The 18689-nt window shown below is 38.8% G+C and overlaps 2 protein-coding genes across 2 annotated transcripts; one reads left to right on the top strand and one right to left on the bottom strand.

Annotated features, from left to right (window-relative positions):
• Window positions 1–11: 11 nt before the first annotated feature.
• Window positions 12–14399, bottom strand: ndel1b (nudE neurodevelopment protein 1-like 1b). Its single transcript, XM_041777647.1, has 9 exons — window positions 14258–14399; window positions 10289–10385; window positions 8218–8371; window positions 5596–5744; window positions 5310–5446; window positions 5047–5214; window positions 4861–4952; window positions 4506–4651; window positions 12–2868 (listed from the first exon to the last, which is right to left on the bottom strand). The coding sequence occupies exons 2-9, from the start codon at window positions 10372–10374 to the stop codon at window positions 2778–2780; spliced, it is 1023 nt and encodes a 340-aa protein (XP_041633581.1). The 5' UTR covers window positions 10375–10385; window positions 14258–14399; the 3' UTR covers window positions 12–2777.
• A 2873-nt stretch (window positions 14400–17272) lies between these two features.
• LOC121529036 (RING finger protein 222) lies at window positions 17273–18022 on the top strand. The gene has a single exon (XM_041816695.1). It carries the CDS (start codon window positions 17393–17395, stop codon window positions 18020–18022), a length of 630 nt encoding a protein of 209 aa, XP_041672629.1. The 5' UTR covers window positions 17273–17392.
• Window positions 18023–18689: the final 667 nt, after the last annotated feature.

Here is an 18689-nt window from a genome sequence, read left to right as displayed (position 1 = left end):
ATGACACAGCATATTAGTCATCTCAAACTTTATTTACTTAAACAATTTTGACAAACATTTTGATATCATAATACAATGGCTTGAACCATTTATTATCTGAACATGCCATACAGAATCTGAAATAAATAGGACCTTAATGCCAAATTTCAGTATGTACAAATGACCATCCTTACAGGCTATGTACACTTGCTGTAGAACAAGCTTTTGTAACAGGCTCTTAGTGCCAAAAATGACATCTTACACTGTCAAATAACACTGAATACTAAAGAAGTCAAATTATGCTTTAAGAAAATGACACACATATCTGTGAAAGGGGAGCTTTTGAGGGCAAAGATATATGTTTTGTGGTGTAATGTGGGTGCATTCCTTAGATACAACCTGTTAAAAATATTAAATTATCACTAGTTTCACACACAAACAGATGTTTAGCCAATGCACTGTTTGACATTAAGGCCACAGTGGACCAATAATTCATGTTCACTAGATTAAGGGTAAAGCATCTTGGAGTTCTGTTTGAATGAGTATCCTTGTGATAAAGCTAGGTTTACCTGCTAATATTGAAAATTCACCATGAATATTTGCAATACAACAGAATGAGGTAACTGATCCAGTCACAAGATTAAAAAATAATATATTAAACAACTAAAAAAGGCAAAACTGTTCCCAAAATATTAACAGATGATCACAGACGAAAAATACACGCCTGCAGCAAAACCTGTGGGATCAGTTTGTTTAAGTGCAGGTTTAACCCAGAGGACAGAACCAGCTGATATCTGCTTCAACAAAAAAGGCTACTTTCAAATGAATAAAAAAAGCAAGTAGCCGGTAACAAGAGGAACAACTGCTCTATGGCTACATGGCTTTGAACGATCAACATTCACTTCAGTCAAAAATATGGGCTCCGACTTTACCTTTCCAACCCCACATGACATATGCACACATGCAAGAAAAAAGCAATTAAGAAATATTGCATTTAAAAGCATACTGTGAAAGATAAATTAGTTAATATTAACACATCCCTTTTTAAATATAATACATTCTGAATTAGAATAGCTTTAGCTGTGCAATTAAAAAAGAAAAAGGAGGAAAAGAAGGTTGAGGAGGAAGCTGTGGTCTAGAAAGACCTTTTGTCAGAATAGTAGTTTTTAAAAGGACAGTGGGCCTAAAGTCCTGTTCACGTGGGATTATTATTACCTGGGGGCTTAAGATAATATGTGTAGGAAGTCATTAAAAATCACAGGGCAAATTACAGACAATGTTTCAGCACATGCAGAGGTCATGAAGTGATACTAATCCAGTGTAAATCAGCATTTGGCTTGGTAGATTTGTTTTTGACACTTTGTGCGACTTTTTCTCTATCTTTTTATTGTTCAATAAATAACAGAGGATGTGCTGCACATGGAAAGTACTGATGCTTTACAATGCTTTCCTCCGCTGTAATAACGTCTCTTTACCTGAGCCTTATCTTTTGTCAGTTTCTTTAGCTTAACATTATAACTAGAACTGCTCAATATTATTGGCATAATCAATTGTATCAGCAGATATTAGCCTATAAAGTTTTTAATCAGTATCGGCAGATTTGTTAACAACATAACACTGATATTTACATCCAGTTTACTGGCTGTGAATGTCAGCCTATCTCTGCTGTACAACTACTACTATCTACAAAGTTTATAGAGTTTGAGGACAACAGACCGATGTCAGCTGGTCTTTTTTATTTGTGCATCCTCATTCCTTAACTGTAGTGTCTTTAGAATCTGAAGTTTATTTGTTTTTTCCCCACACTTGAGCTTTAATGTTTTTAGGACTTAAGTCTTAGGTCTAAAATACACATTTAAATATTTATATCTGTTTTAAAAGAGATCTCTAAATGTCGGATATCTGCCAAAATTTAAATATCATGCATCCCTACAAATATCACAGCTTATTCAAATATGCCATTTAATATTCTGTGACCATAGCATCTGATCCACGTGCCAACGAGGACTGTTTCTAATGCTTATCACTGATGACATGAACTCCAGAAATTATTAAAACAATGGCAGAAAAGGCTGGTATTTAACATAAGAGGAGGGACGTAACTATGCTGTTTTTCTCTCTTTCTCTTCCCCACCAATCACCTACAGATGTAAATCTACAGGCAACAGACACAAGAGAGGAGATTATTAGGTGTGGACAATTGGCTACAGATTAAAAAAAATGTTTGGCAGATAACCAAAGCATGACCACATATTGTCTCAGTCAGAAATGTAAGTAAATTTGAGTAAACTACAACTTTCACTTATCCAAAACGGATACTGGCGTTGAGGTTATACCCAAATAATCAAAGGTCCCCTGGTAATACTAATCCCATGTGAATAGAGCTTTAGAATATAAACAAGTTAATTAAGAGTTGACATCTAGAGAGCATTGCATTTGCAGTGACATTCATACAAGCACGGTAAAGCACAGCTTTTAGGCACATGCAAGTATGTGGTAGGAACATATGCCCACACCTCTGTGCACCTACTCACAGATGCGTTTAGAGCTGCAACCTGGAGGCAAGGCCGTGTTAAAGTCAAACCTCTCTTTCACACATCACAGTCAAAAGTGCACAATCTCAAACAGGCAAACACACACACACACACACACACACACACACACCAGTCTCTCTTTCAAACTCTTGTTCTCTCTCATATGCACACATACAAGCTTAGCACACAATGTAATGGTCTTTCAAGTGCCCTCTCTGTTCCCATGTTATATTTGGTGGAGGTTAGTGTGGTTTTGGGGACGCCTCATACACTCAAAGGCAGCATGCCTGGCGGGGGCACAGCTCTGGATGCTGCAATGGAGGTCAACGAGCTGGGGTCCAATCCATTAACAGTTCTGTGGGTACCAGACAGAGAGGTACAATATTAGCAAACACAGACACTCACAATAAACAAGACATGAAACCAGCTATATCCATTAGCCGGCCACTGATTAGGTGTACCTCGTTAACTGCGCATTGATGCATTTAGGCATGTCTTCTGCTAACGAGGCCCATCTGCTTCAATGTTGCTTTTCTTTCAGCTCAAATCAGTCTGGTAATTCTCCTCTGACCTCTGCCATCAAAAAGGCCTTTTGCCCGAAGACCTGCAGCTCACTGGCTATTTTCTCTTTAAGGTACATTATCTGAGACGGCTATGCATGAAAATCTCAGTGGATCAGCAGTTTCTTAAACAAGACCAACCTGTCTGGCACAAACAAACATGGCAGGTTCAGAGCCACTGAAATCAACTACTTCACATACTAATGCTTCATTTGACCTTCAGCAGATGGTCTTGCTGCCATGTAATTGGCTTATTTGATATTTGTGTAAATGAGCAGTTGAGCAGGTAAGCCTAATGAAGTGGTCATTAAGTATACAGTATGTATATACAGTGGCTCTAAATGTTTACACAACCCTGTTTATATTCCACATTTTTGTGATGTTAAAAAAAATAATGCCAAAATATACTGTTTTCGAACTCTTTCCACCTTCAATGCAACCAATAACAACAGAATTTAGTTGAAAAAGCAACCAAAATCTTACAAGCAAAATTAATTAAAAAAAAAAAAAAACATAAAACCTGATAGCGTAAATATGCACATCCCTAGACTAATATCTGATTAAAGCACCTTTAGATTTCATTGAAACGTTCAGTCTTTTTGGGTAGAAATCCATCTTGATGTGGCAAATTTTGCCAACTCTTCTTTTCAAAAGTGTTAAAATCCTGTCAGGTGATTAGGGCATTTCCTCTGCACAGCCCTATTCAGGTCACCCCTGGGATTCTGGGCTCTGGCTATGCCAGTCCAAAACTTTTACTGTCTACCACGCAGCGGCAGTCCGGCACAAGGGTTAGCACTGTTACCTCAAAACAGGAAGGCTCCAGGTTTCAGGGCATATACAGAACATCTGACACCAGGTTTAATACTTTTCAAGACCTTTTTCAAGACACTCAATATATTTCAAGATACTGTTCCATCTTCAATTTCTTACAAGCTATATAGTTGACAGTTATGTGTATGTTTAGTGCAGACAGTAAGATAAAAAATGTGTAATATTGTCAAGGAAATGCACATAGTATTTGTTGTTCTGCTAAGCAAATGAAGCTTTCTTTGAGACGCTCACAGTGCTAACATTAACAGACTTGGCGCTAGTATTACAAAAGAAAAAAGCTTCACTGCAAGCCTGCTTTTTATTTGTTAAACCTTATAAAATGTCATCAAGTATCATCCACAGCCTTCAGCTCCAACTTCAACAGCACTTTTCATAAAACTATCATGTAAACGTCACTAGATCACATGGTTAACTTGCTAGCTGGAGACAGAGCAGAGCCTTAAGAATGCACTTTCCACTTGTGCTTTAAAGTTAAGGTTAAAACGATCCTAAAACCTTTTATGATATATCCAAAAATGTGGAATTTTAACAAGAGTTTGTAGAGCTTTCATAGCCACTCTGTATCAAGGGAAGGAATTCAACACTTGCCATAAATACTCACGTTTTGTCAAAGTAAGTCGTATGTAGAGAGTGCGAGAACTTGGTGGCATTGCTGTTGATGAGTGTGCCGTTGTCTTTGGTGTAATTTTTTCTTGCTGCCTGGTCTTTGGCAAAGTTTCTACAGGCGGCGAGTTTTGATTCCAAAGCCTAGATTCAAAACAAAGAAACAGAATCTGTATTTAGCCTTGTCAGAAGCATCTCTGTTTGCCCGGTGGCTGAGGACACACTGTTCTTAGTTTCTCTAACACCTATTTATAACTTTTAGTGCACTGTGTTATATTTCGGTCTTGTAATTCAAACAAAGACCATACAAAAAGGATTGATATTATCTTTCATGTAAAGGGAATGATACCTACCCCAACTTTCCTCAGGAGGTCACCAACAATATTAAGAGCTGAGATTCTAGCAGAAGGAGTGAGGGATGAGTTTCCACAACCATTGGTCAATGCTGCACAATGATACAAGACAATACAAAATTTATATGTATAATAATAACAAATGTTACACATGAAAATAAAAGCAAAAGATGAGCCGGTCCTGACCTTTTGAGGTGATAAAAGGGTGCTCTATATTCTTTCCTACAGGTGTAGCTGGGAGAGATAAAGACGCCTGTACAGCAGAATCCATCTTGTCAATGTCTAAAGTAGGCGAGCTGGGTGCTGACATCCTGTCTGTAGTCCGCTCCCTTACTGCCAGCTCCTGTCTCAGGTCTGCAAGAAACAGATTCAAACTCGTGAAATCAAACTACATTAATCCTAGTGGCTGAAAAAAGGGCAGAATGGATTCTTCTGGGCTTTGTCCTTACCTCTGGCTTCATCTTTCAGCCGCTGTACAGACACTAGGAGAGACTCCTTCTCATCCAGCTCACTCTCCAGGAAGGCGTTTCTCTCTATGGCCTGGTTTAAACGTCCCTCAAAGTCCTCAAGAGACACTATTGTTGCCCTGCATATAGAAGTTTAAGGACATCTCATGAGCATAACAGTAAAAAATGCAAATAACAAAAAGTAGCATTTTAACTTCCCCAATCCTCTCAACAGGAAAATGATAACACAGTAATGAGACATAGACCAAAACGTTTGTGACGGTCTGACCTTTTGGCTCTCTCCAGGTCATCATTGGCCTGCTCAAGCTCTCGGACATATTTGTGGAGCTGCTCCTTGATGCTGCGTGTCTGGCCTAGGTCATCTTCTAGCATAGAAATCTGCTTATAACTCTGTGAATATTGCTGCTCCAGCTTCTCCTAATAGGGAGAATAGAGAGTGTAGAAGTGAGAAGAAGTGACTGAGTGTAGATTTACAATGACATCAAACTAAACCATTTTTAGGAGATAAATCAAACTTAAGCATCTCTTTGCTGAGGCATGCAGTTTTAGTATCATTTATACACTTTAGGCTTTGACAACAAAAAAGTCCTGCTGTTTTTATAATCTAATGAATCATAAAACAAGGAAATAAAGATGTTCCCCTGCATTATTTCACTCTCAAATAGCCTCTTTGTTCCACGGGGAGGCCCTGCGGCTCTACACTCTGTGGTACTTCACAGTGTAATACATGGCAGGGTGCGTGCCTGTGTTGTGGCCCCACTGGCACAATGAGAGGAAAGCATGATTCATGAACCCTCTAGTTTATTACCACAGCTCATCTCTTCCACTCTAACATGTTACACCATTAATGAATTCACTGTAATTCTCTGTTAAATGTATTGTGGCCAACATGCAAAAAAGGCATAACTCAATCAATGGAGCATTTTTATGCTTGTACAGACAAAAAAAAAATAGACCTGTCTGAGTTGTTTCTATTTTCCTCCTCTTAATCCTGACATCCAATTAAGGACTGCTGTAGGGTTACCTAAGAGCATACCTTATTTAGACTTAGCATAAAAAGAAGACTCTGAACCTTGTACTCAGGATCCAACAAAGATCAGATAAACTCCCAAGTAACCACAAATTAGTTTGTTGTTAAGGCTTGACAACTTGGACCAAAACTCATATCGCATTACTTTTTATCTGAATGGAGAAACACAATTTATCTCTCAATATTTTTCAGTACAAATGGTTCTCACAATGCCAGAATTGTAATGTTTGGTATGATTTTAGTAAAAATTAAATTGAATTGGAACCTGTTTGATGGCAAAGAAACAAAAGTGGAAGTCCGAGACACCCAGTGTTGGGCGTTTTTGTCTAATTTTTAATCGTCAAAAATTGCAGACAAGCTCTTACACACTGTCTAAATTGTACAAAAACATTGGCAACATTGCTGTATACTGATATTGTTAAGAGTCATTTCTAAATGACAAATCTCCATTATAATCATTGGTGGTATCAAAAAGTACATGAACTTAATCACCTTCAATCATAATATTAAAAGGCTGATCAGGATTAATCAAGATTCATCTTAAGTGTCTGGATTTTTTTCATTGCAATAATCACATGCTTTATCATACTTTTCTCAAACTTGTGTGAAGTCACGCAACATCTCCTGGAAAAAGTGGTGTAAAATAAATCCACTGTTGCTTCTTAGTGTCTTATTTCACTTTTAAAAAACTCACAGACGGTTTAGTGGATAAGGTTTTTGCTGTTCCCTTATCTCCTTTACAATTCATAACAAGTTCTTTTTTACATATTAAAGTTACTGTCATCATCTCCGATCTATCCAAAGTTATGTTTTCCTTTAAAAATAAAAGCAGGTCAGTATCCAAACATGAGGTCAATTACCCCTGGTTGAAATCAGCACAGACATCCAAAATAAAACAAAAAGTTTTAAATGAACAAATAGTGGAATTTCAACAAATTCAAAAAACCACAGAGGTTCAGAGATTATTTACACTTTAAAATAAATCTAGTTTGGGATGCCCTAATTTTAGTAAAAGAAAGAGAATGATGTCTGAATTGCACAATTACATTGACAATTTTTGAAAAAGTAGGTGGAAGTGAAGAGGAGTAGGGCTGAATGATTTGGGAAAATAACCAAATTGCTATTTTTGTCCCCCTAATATTGCAATTGCAATTTTAAAGTCTTTCATCTTATGCATTTCAAACAACAAACAAGCAAAATATCCTTCTATGCTCAAGCGCGATATTTGGTAGATTAAATGAAGGCTGAATCATTTTGAAAATGTCTAATTGCAATTATTTTGACTCATAGCAAACTCATTATGGATTGTTACCCTAGCAAGGAGCAAAAATATCTCTCACTTCTTACCTACTTTTCCAAATATTGTCAACCTAATTTTGCAATTCAGAGCATGTGCAGGAGTTTGGCTGACATTTCTGATCATGGAAAAAAGTTAATTACCCAAGACTGGGTGTTTCGGACTTTCATTTCAGTTACTGTTGTATCAAACAGGTAGCTATTCTTTGAGTTTCAAACAATATAAAATGCTCCAAATGAAACCGAATAATAAAAATTACTAAGAAAATAAATAAAATGTCAGATTATAAAAATATTATCTAGGTGACTATGTGCTTAGGCATTCAACTGTTGGTGCTTCCTGCGGTAAAAAATATTTTTAATAAGCCTTAGGCCTAGCATCTACTTTTAATCAATATCATCAAAATCTATATGGATGAAAACAATATTGTCTTACTCTACATGTCATTTGAAAATAAAGTTAAATATTGTAAAAACATGACATTGCCCAGCCCCAGTTGTCAAAAAGAAAGTGACAATAAAAGGAAGCCTCCAGAAAACAGCTTCACAGGGAATCCCGGTTACCTTCAGGTTTGCCACCTCATTCTTTAGTCTTTCATTTTCACTTTGGAGGTCTCGAAGGCGATGTTCAGCCTGGCCGAGCTGTGCCTCCAACTCTGCCTCCAGCTCCCGGCTCCCCTCCTGGAACTCCTGCAGCTCCTCTTGTGCATCCTGGCAACTGCATGGTACACAAACACACACATGAACAATTACTGTCACTGAGCAGCCAGCCTGCTCACTGTCCACATTCAACTCTGTAAAGCTGCCCGACCGAATGACCCCACACAGGCATGAGCTCTAGAAAACTGCCTTTTGTCCTGTAAGATAAGCCGGGCTCAGGTATGTTCCAGCAGCTTTATCTCCAACGGCCAGAAATAAACCTGCATAAAAACTCAGTCAGATGTTTGTACATTTTTAACCTTCATTCCTGCCTCTGCAGCTCAGGAAACAGTGCACAGCTCAGCATTATCAGGTTCAGCTTTCTATATATACAGCTCTAAAGAGACAGCTGTTCAGTGATAGTGGGTGGTTCAGAAGTAGCTCAGAAAAACAGGCCTGCTGCCAGGCTTCCTCAGCTGTGAGAGGGGTCAAAGGTCCAGAGTGTAAGGAAAATGAGAGGGTGAAGAAACAGGATGAGGTCAGGCAAAAAACAGGATGTATGTGTGATGGTCAGTGCTGACACCATGCAGAGAGTGTAAAAACACACAGTAACTCAAAATGTAGTTCAAGTAAACATTTCAATGTGGAAAAGGAAGGAAAAATACATTTGGAAGTGACCCATTTATTCTGAAGACAGCAGATTTTTTCGAGCTTCTGAGATTCTATCATCATAAAAATGTGATATCTAAAAGTGTCAAAGTATAAAAAATATGGACAACTCTTAATGGTAGTGATTTTTTTTTTTGCCTGTCAAGGGTTTTCTCTCACATGTGATGACACTGTGGTTAACACTGTTGTGACATCAGCTGACTTGTGCCAGGATAACGGCCTCACAGTGACCGTGGAATCCATGAATCAGTTGTTGTCCCGGGGTCGTTCCACACATACCAACTCACAGCGGCTGCTTCATCAGCACGCCACTGGGCCCTATAACTTCCCTATTTGACAGTGTAGCTTGACCTCTTTCACACTTGTTGTGCTATGAACAACCAGCAAAACTGTACACATAATGAAGAACTAGAATGAGTGAGATAAAATGAGTGAAAGATTCAAGGCGAGTATGTGAATCCAGGGCTAAATGATGCCTTTCTCTATCCTTTTATTGTTAATTGTAAACTGAGTGGTTTAAACATGTTACATCATGAAGATAACGTTTTAATAGGTGACTTATCAACAAAGGTCGTGCTGCCTCTGCAGAAGTGATCATGGGAAAGCTTACTTTGAAAAACATATGTGAGACAAGCTATTGTAAACCCAACACTGGTGTTATTTTTTTCCATGGGTGGAAGTTTTCCCCTTGATACCCACAGCAGGAATTTCTCAGAAAACCACCAGGACTTTAACCCTATCTTTGCTGAATTGTACAAAAGATTTGAGATTGTAATGTTCATTCAGCTCCCCAAAAACACATGCATAAATGCTGCCTATTACAACATACAGTAAGCTGTGGTTTCTGCAGAAGAAGCCAAAGATTGAATCATTTCCTCCAGAGCAAACCACAACCTTTGTGGGCAAGGATTTTAAAACTGGTCATTGTCCTTATATGGCTAAACACAGGCTTCCTGTGCCCACAGAGATCCATCCAGAAAGGTTTGGATGGAAATTGTGTGTTTTTACATTGCCCTGACTACAGACACAACCTCATATTAATTACATTTGTATCAGTCTCTTCTGTAAGAGTATACATGTACAGCCTTTCCAAAAAAACTGCATACTTTTTTAGAGGAATTTTTCAAAGTTTTGTGTAATATGAGGCTTGCTGCCATCTCATATTTGCTGGAAAGATTTTTGGAAGACAGTTCACAGGATTAAATAAGACACATGGTTACATAACCTAATTGTCTGAGCTTCATAAAACAGTAATATTCTCCAAATTAACACAGTCTGTCATGATCAATCCTGACAAAATCAAAAGACAAATAACCACACTGCTTACCTTTTCTTATATTTGAGAGCTTGGGACTTCCAGTAATCAACCTCCTCGTCTTTTGTTGAAAATTTGGGAATCATCTCTTTGTCCATGTCAGAGCAACCTGAGGAGTAAAGAGATGTATTTATTAGCCTCACAGCCAACCAATTAGCTGAATAGCATGGAATGCAATTTTCTCTACAAGGGTGCATTCAGTATTAAGACATAGTGTGAGAATTATGCTGATGTGGAGCGTGGCATCATGAGATATAATGTGTTCATTGAAAGAGTTTCTTTTTCTACTGGAAAAATCCATGTGACTAGACCCAGACAGAAATACAGTTCACGGTAAAGCTTTTAAAAGCTACGATATGCAGAATTTCTCACTTAAATGTCTTAATTTGTTTCAAAAATAGCAAAAACTATGTCATCTATTTTTACTTGAATACTTGCACTGTACAGTTCTTTCTCTCAACACAGCAGTCATTTAAATATGCCATACTTCTCACTAAAACCTGCTTGCATTAATGTTGATGCACCATGCTGCTGCTGGCAAAGCTTAATCTCCTCCACCCCAGCCTCCTCCTTTATAGCATAAAGCTTGTTGCACCCTCATATTCACATCCACGTTACTGTGGATTTATTGATTTTGAACTACTTTTATTGTACTGAATACACATTGTCATATCCATATGGGGATTTCTAGCCATGCACTCCCTAGAAAGTCAAAGTATGCTGCTTGACTAACCCAGGGGGCGTCTTATGAGCAGAGCCTTCTCCGCTGAGTTAAACCGTACATCCACTTTGCAATAAAATGGTAAAATGTGTGACAAGAGTGTTCCTGAATGAACTAAATGTTTATTGTCGCAGTGGGAATGCTGGATGCTATGCTTCATAAGCATTCAGAGTTTCTTTTGCATGGAATCACACCCTTGATCCCTCACTGCCCTCTATGTCAGTGATCATCAACTGCAGCCTGGGGGCCACATCAGCCCCCCGTACAACTTCCCATCTGGCCCTCAGAACATCATTAAATTCAGGAAATGTGCCAAGAAAAAAAAAATTGTTATGGTGTTTTGGGTAGTGTTTTTATAAACTGCATACAGCTATTAAAACAACTCCAAAAACAATTGAGATTGAACAGTTTCATAGGGGATGACTTTATATTTCATCTTTTTTTTTTTTAGAAATCCACCTGTCAGCTGTTACTAGCAAATGTAAACACATGCTTATCTGTCCATTCCTTATAAAAGCTGCTGTTTTCAATGTCAACTTTCAGCTTCAGGCATTTTAACAGTGCAGTCTTTCTGCTTGGGTTTTTCACTTATCAATACAAAGCATATTAGCGACAAACCCAGGACAACATGACAGCCACGGATATATTCTGCTAAAATACCTCAATCGCCCCCTTGTGGCTGGCTGAAGTATAGGGACCGATGCCACTATCAGAGCAAAATATTAAGTACATTCTTGTTTCTTCAGTACAACAGTCAAACAAAATACATGTAATAGTTCACCATCTTTAAAGGCACTTCAATGCAGTAATTCGTATATCCCTTAACTCATTTAGTTTAGTGTCCATGACCCGAAAGTAGAACAACCAATCAAACCTGCATGTGACTTGTGAAAACTATTTGCATCCTCTGGCATGTAAAGTCAGGCTCATGGCATTCTCGTCTTATCTCAGAGCAAAACAACCATGCTAATCAAGATTTCGCATTCTTCTAATTCCTCACATGAGGAGATAATAGAACAAATCTCACATTTTTGAAAGTCCAAACAAAGCCAGATGAGGCTGGTCATGTCATTCTGCTGGTCTGAGCTCATGCCATCTTTCATAAATCACAGACCAAAGCACGCAAGCTGGGTGACTGAGTGGTCAACTTGATATCAAAATAATGTTTCCAGTGCATTCAATGTCAATATAACTAATATTTTAACCTTGCTCTGTGTTTTTTAACATGGCTTGCATCCTAACAGATCAAAGCTGTCGAAGTTCTTAAGATTTTTAACATGTGTTTCAGCAGGTTTTTCATCTTCCTTCCTGTTTGCTGCATTAACACTTTACTATCCCCCTGTTCCTCTTTTCTGGTGAGCTAATAAACTCTGCGTCACTCTGTGATGTATGGCAGGTTTTAAGAAATGACTGAAGACATCTGGAAAGAGCCACTGTGTGTGTTCTGTGTAGGTGGGGGGTTAGAACTCCTACTCTCAACGCTCCCTTTGCTGTGGCTCCAGGAATATTTATAATCCGAACAGAGATTACAAGGATTTCCTGCAGACAGGTCAGACAAAGAGTAGATCTAGTGCAGAAGGAAACCCCTCAGATAAAGTGAAGGTCAAGGACTTCCAGTTGGTTATATTTATATGTCACAGTGGGCTTTTGCACATGTTGTTTCAACCATTATTATGTTTTCAAACAGACAAGCCAGCTTGAGCTTTGGTTAAGTAAAAAAAAAAAAAAATGGATGATGTTTACAAGAAGAGGACAGTCTGGACTCAGGAGCTGGACAGCCTGCTCTTCCCTTCAAGCATTCTTTTGAGGTAGCGTCACCAACAATTTACTCACCACAGGCCCCCTCACGTGTCAGTGTGCTACACTGGAAATCACGAAGGAAACTGGAGACCCAAATACAGCAAGGGTGGAGAAAGGAAAATGTTCCTGAGCTGCCAGTGACATAACATGTTTATTGTATAGAATGACAAAGGAGTTTCTTCCTCTTCCTCTTGGGAACTATCTAGATATTGTTGAGCACTAAAATTATCAGATGATTTCACAAGCAAAAAAGATCTCTTTTTGTAATGATGCTGAATGGCTTGAATAGGATCCGGGACTTTCTATTGATCTCTGTGGGTCTACAAGAGGCATGGGTGACAGGAAACAGTTTCCATGGTAATTCAGATCAAAGACCTAAAGTACAATCACAACCTTAAAAAAGCCACAGCTATTTATAAGCATGCTGTTCAACTGCAGGATCATTAAATCAAAATGGGGAAAAAAATGACAACCCTATCTCACGTAACAGGTCATGACAGCTCCTGTTATCTCTTATTTCAGCATCCTTTTAGTCGGTGTCAGTTTGACCCCTGGATCTATTTGTCTGTTGTAGCAATACCCAAACTGACAGAGCAAATGTCCAGCACATGTGGTAGAGCCATCTTTATCATATTCACACACCAGGGAGCAAAGAGAAGAGAGTTCCCTTTCCCACATTCCTCCTCATTATCCTTATGACTAAGTCCTTACTAACTAAAAAGCACAGACCATGGACTAGTCACATTTTTTCAGACTGGGGCCCTTGAAAGGGGTGAGGGTTGTCACACAAATGCTTGTTTTCTATACCCTTTTGTTGCCTCATTGGTTTGTACATATGTAAATAACAGACCTACATCTTTACAGGGTGTGGTGGTAGGTGTACGTCCTCTGACACAGTCAAATTTGGGCTGTGATTTGAATACAGGAGGAAAACAAAAACCTGCAGCAATCTTATTGTTTATCAGAATAAACATTAAAAAGCAACAACACAAGGCATCACTGTAAATACTGCAACTGTGACCCAGCCCTGTGACCTGTCATTCACATTCAATATGAAAGACATTGAGGCGAATAATAAATAAGGAGGCCTAAAACTGGACATAGTGACATTTATGAGGCCATATCTCTGTGAACAGCGGTAAGTTGTTATCTAAAATAAGGCTCGCCAGGCTCCTGTAAATGTGTGGATATATAATACTGCGTGGTTTGACAGAGGAGAATGCTGGCTTAATACTTAACAGTAAGGTTAATACTATTAAATAAAGACATAAAATACCATTTATAACATGTAGAAGAGAGTAAATGGTTTTAAAAGCAGACGTTTAAGCGAAAAACCTCTCGGAATTTAAAACCCAGCTCGAGCTGTCAGAACTGTAAAACCGCAACACGACACCTCTCTACACAAACAGGTCATCCATAAAACACACTAAAAATGAATATTTAAATGTAAAATTCAGTACCTGCTCATGTCAAATCGGTTTTCGAGTGTTTTCTGTTCCGGCACGTCCTCTCCCAGTCGTTGTTACATCCAACAAACAGGCTCACACCTCTCCCCTGCCCCGGCCTTGGGTGATACTCAAGTGACAGTGCTGTGTTTAGGAAATTGCCAACGCGTCTCCCGGAACAGACGTAAGTGCTGGCTTGTACGTACGTGCTGACGTAATGTACGCTTGCGTCAGAAACAAGGGCAGGGCTGCTACAGAAACACATGTAGTAGAAGCGGCCGCACCTCCTTTTCTATTTTTTGTTCTTTCTGTCTATAGTTACAGTGCTACAGTTTCCCCTGCAGTGACCACAAGGTGGCGTATTATTGCAAGACAATAAACCCCAATAGCTGGGCATGGAAGTTCAATGGAATAACCGTGATAGGCTTATCTGTGTTTTTAATATTATGGCTAATATTACAGTATATCAGTTTTAGCAGCACATATATTACAAAATAGAAAAAAGGCAGGTTATTTTGAATACACCACAATCCAACAAATTTACTCTGCATCACGTCCTACAGTTTGCACTTGAACATTTTGAAATAACATTGATTGAAATATCCTCAAAGGGTAACTGAAAAGAAGCATTTTTGAACACTTTTGTATAAAAATATGCTGTATCCTAAGTGCATGGCTTTAAAGGAAGTCTGGTTTATGAGAAATGTGGACTTTATTAGATTAGCAATAGTGAAATATTGTACGCGCAAGATTTGTACATTTTTATAAAATGTAAAAAAATTATAAAAATAAAAGAACATGTAAGTTGACTTTGCTCTGTTATGCACTATGGGAAGTGAGGTCAACTGGTTTAATTATTCTTCTCCCTACATTTTTCTCTTTGGAGTGTCATCCTTAAAAATTTCTTCATTTTAACTGAAGTGCAGTTTTAGAGAAGAGGAAAATATAAGGAATAAGTTATTGTAATTTAAGTCGAGATGAGTGCAATCAGAAAGATGTGAGAAGAAGAGGAATCCATTTGACTTCAGAGTGCATTGATCAAAAAATTGGCAGACAAGTGCATCTTTGTTTTAAATTTCCTCAAGCTGCTGCAGTCTAATGTGTTTCCTGGTAACTATGATCTAACAAGGTCAGTATGTCTTAATATACATGGGTCCTTTTGAAGAAAAGCATGCAAATTGGATGAGGATTTAGGAGATTAAACAGCTTAATTATGGTCACTGTATGAAACAAATTTGATGTGTCCTATATGGATTGAGTTTGTTGTAATTTGCTTAATTTTAGGATAAAGTGGGTTTTTGAACTCAGCAGGGCATTCTTCCAATGGATATATATATATATATATATATATATTTTTTTTTTTCCTCCAGTTTAATGCTATAATGATGCTTTTCATGAACTTTGGGCACCTGATTTACATTCAAAATACTCATCTTATTTATTGAAATACTTTCCAATGTTAACCTCAAAGCCTCATGCACAAGAACCCAAGCAATCTTCCACCTTTGCCTATTGACAATATTACTTATGTATATGGTACATAATATGATTAGTTAGCATTAACATAATAACAAAATAAAAAAGTCTAAGAGAATGACTTAACATGAACATTTAGCCTTCCATAATGCTACCGCTATGGCTGCCCATATGGGGTGTAAAAAGAGGAGAGCTTTCTGGGGCCCAGTGACATGGGGGCCCCATGGAGGTCTGCCAAATCATGATCCATTGTAAAGTTAATCTGATAACCATATATTATATTTAACTGGAATAATAACCACACTTACCAAAGAAACAAAAAAAAATCAATTTTCTTTATTTATTTATGTTGCGTTATAATACAGCCTTTTACAAGATGTAAACATCCTTTTTCTTAAAACAGAATTGCTGGTAATGTTATTGATGGGAAAAGGGGTTAAAAAGTGACAAAACTGGAATAAAAGGAGAAAAAGGTCACAAGAATGCCATAATGGTGCAACAATGGTGAAAAATGGTGAAAAGCAGTTAAAAAGAGGAAAAAAAAAAGAGTTTAAAGTGGCAATCTTGGTGAAAAAAAGTGGGGAAAATAGGTTGGAAAAGGCAGAAATGTAATAAAAGTGGGTGGAAAAAAACAGTGAAATGCAGTTAAAAAGTGGAAAATGGGTTAAAATAGGTCAAACAAAAAAAGGGTGAAATGTGCATGGCATGAGCTAAAGAGGCAACAAAGTGACAAAAGAACAACCCGGTATCACAGCAAAGCATGTAATAGACCCGCCCGTCTGCTAGAAGATGAGTTTCACTGTCAGGCATTGTCCTTTTCATGCATTACATACACAAAGAAAGTTGGAAAATTACCAGATAAAGTAGTAAAATGGGGTTTAAATTGGACAAAATGGGTCAAAAGTGGCAAAATGGGCAAAATTTGGCAAAAATAGATTAGAGGGCAAAATTTTACATGGGTTAAGCGTGGCAAAAGAAGTTGCAGGAATGATCAGATAAAGTAAAAAGGGGTAAAAAAGGGAAACACATTTTCTAAGTGGGAAATGATGAGAGAAAATTGGAAAAAAGTAGCAAAAAAGAGGGAAAACAGTGGTGGAAAGGGGTTAAATGTGCTTTTAAAAGTGGCACAAATAAATTATACCTTATTGTGATACAGCAGAATACATCTTAACAATGCTTACATGTTTTCAAAAACTGCAGTTTCTCCTTTATGTTGGATTTCAGTTTCAAAAATCCCGTAACAGTTAACAAATCCCTCAAAGCCCCCCCCCCCCCCCCTATTTTTTTATTTGACTGAGTGTTGCAGACTCCCTTTGAGCCAAAATCAGAGAACAAACCAGTTTAATAGCAAGAGTACTTCAGATAAACAAGGGTTGTGAAAAATATCCCCCATCGAACTGATGTGAACTATTCTAACGTCTGAGAACATCCAGAAAAGGAAATGTGAACCAGCTTGGCAACTTGAACAGACATTAATTCCTCAGGGGGGCCCAGTCAGTCAAGTCACTGCAGCTACAGGTGGCAGGCCCTGTTTTACAAGACACAGCTCTCGCCTCCACCCACAGCAAAGTAAAGGGAGTCATGAGCTGAGAGGAAAGGAACTTGAAAGGAATTCGCACTACATGTAACAAGGAATCTGCTCCACTCTCGTGCCCCTGTGGTTATTTTCCTCCTATGGCATTTTACCGGGAAGATAGCCAAGAAGACGCGCGAGAGTGCCCGGTGTGCTATGAGGGTCTGTCAGGCGCAGAGAGGACTCTGAGCTGCGGGCATGTTTTCTGCCACGACTGTTTGGTCAAAACGCTGGTCAGCATCAACAGCGATGGAAAAATCAGAGACACTATTGCCTGCCCTATCTGCCGACATCTCACATTCATCAAGAAACAGAAGGAAGCCCTGGTGTCCTTCGCGACGGAGAAGGATCCAGATGATGAAGGGCAGACGCTGGAGGTCCCTCTCCCTCTGCCTCTTGGACAGCTCCAGAGCGCACGGCGCGCCTCCGAGGACACTTTACCCAGAGGACTAAACTGGATTGTTCACTGCTTGGGGTGGATGTCTGATCGAATCCGTCGACAGAGGTTGATCAGACCCAGCCATAACGCGTCTCAGATCTTTATCATAAGCGCTCAGGGGCGACCTATGGCTGAGGAAGATGCGCTCAGCGTTGTGATGACTGTGGTCCAGCCGCAGCGCAGGAGAAGGCGCAGGATTTGCACAACTGCACGATGCTTGGTTGTTTTATTATCTGCATTTACTTTAATAGCACTTATAGCTGCAACTCTACCCTGGATTTTGCTGGCATAGCTCAGTGTTTAGATTATGAAGTGCCAAAATGGAATGACGAAGTGACATTTATGGAAACCATCGACTCATCCAAGGCAGTTAGAGGTTTGCAACAAGTGTTTGAAACATGCGTTCAGAAATGTCCTGGTTGGACTCGTAGTGTGGCTGTAAGATGGTAGCTGTTTACTCTACAGGCATGCCATTGATATTTATGAGCATCACTAGGCAACAGTCAGACAGACAACTGTGGACTCAAGGAAAAGCCTCACACTCTTTTGTTTTGCATTCCTGTCTGTTCTACCTGTTTTATTAGATGCAAACAGACCCAGCATTATTGAAACTGCTGCAAAAAAAGATATAAACTGGTATCTTTAAATTATGAGTCCAGCTTTTTGAAAAAAGGTTTTGCAGAAAATGCAATAAAATCCTTTTATCCCAGCTCAGTTCCACTGCTGCTAAGGCATCTCAGGTCATTTCTGTTACCCTGCTGTCTGAAACCTGTTTCCAAGCAACTTTGGGGTGAGAGAAACAGAACTGTCTTTATGTCTGTGTTCTCCTAACGTTACCTCTTGGCTGCAAGCATGAGTTGGTTTCAGTGAGAGGGAAGTGTGATGAAACAGATCCAGTTTAAGCAGTTTGGGTGTCATGTCGACAGATCTCTCCTTCAGACACCACAAGGAAATGCACC

The sequence above is a fragment of the Cheilinus undulatus genome, linkage group 21 (genome assembly GCF_018320785.1).
Source record: "Cheilinus undulatus linkage group 21, ASM1832078v1, whole genome shotgun sequence".
NCBI lineage: Eukaryota > Metazoa > Chordata > Actinopteri > Labriformes > Labridae > Cheilinus > Cheilinus undulatus.
Note: the sequence above shows the minus strand (reverse complement) of the source record. Positions and strands in the feature narration are given on the sequence as shown.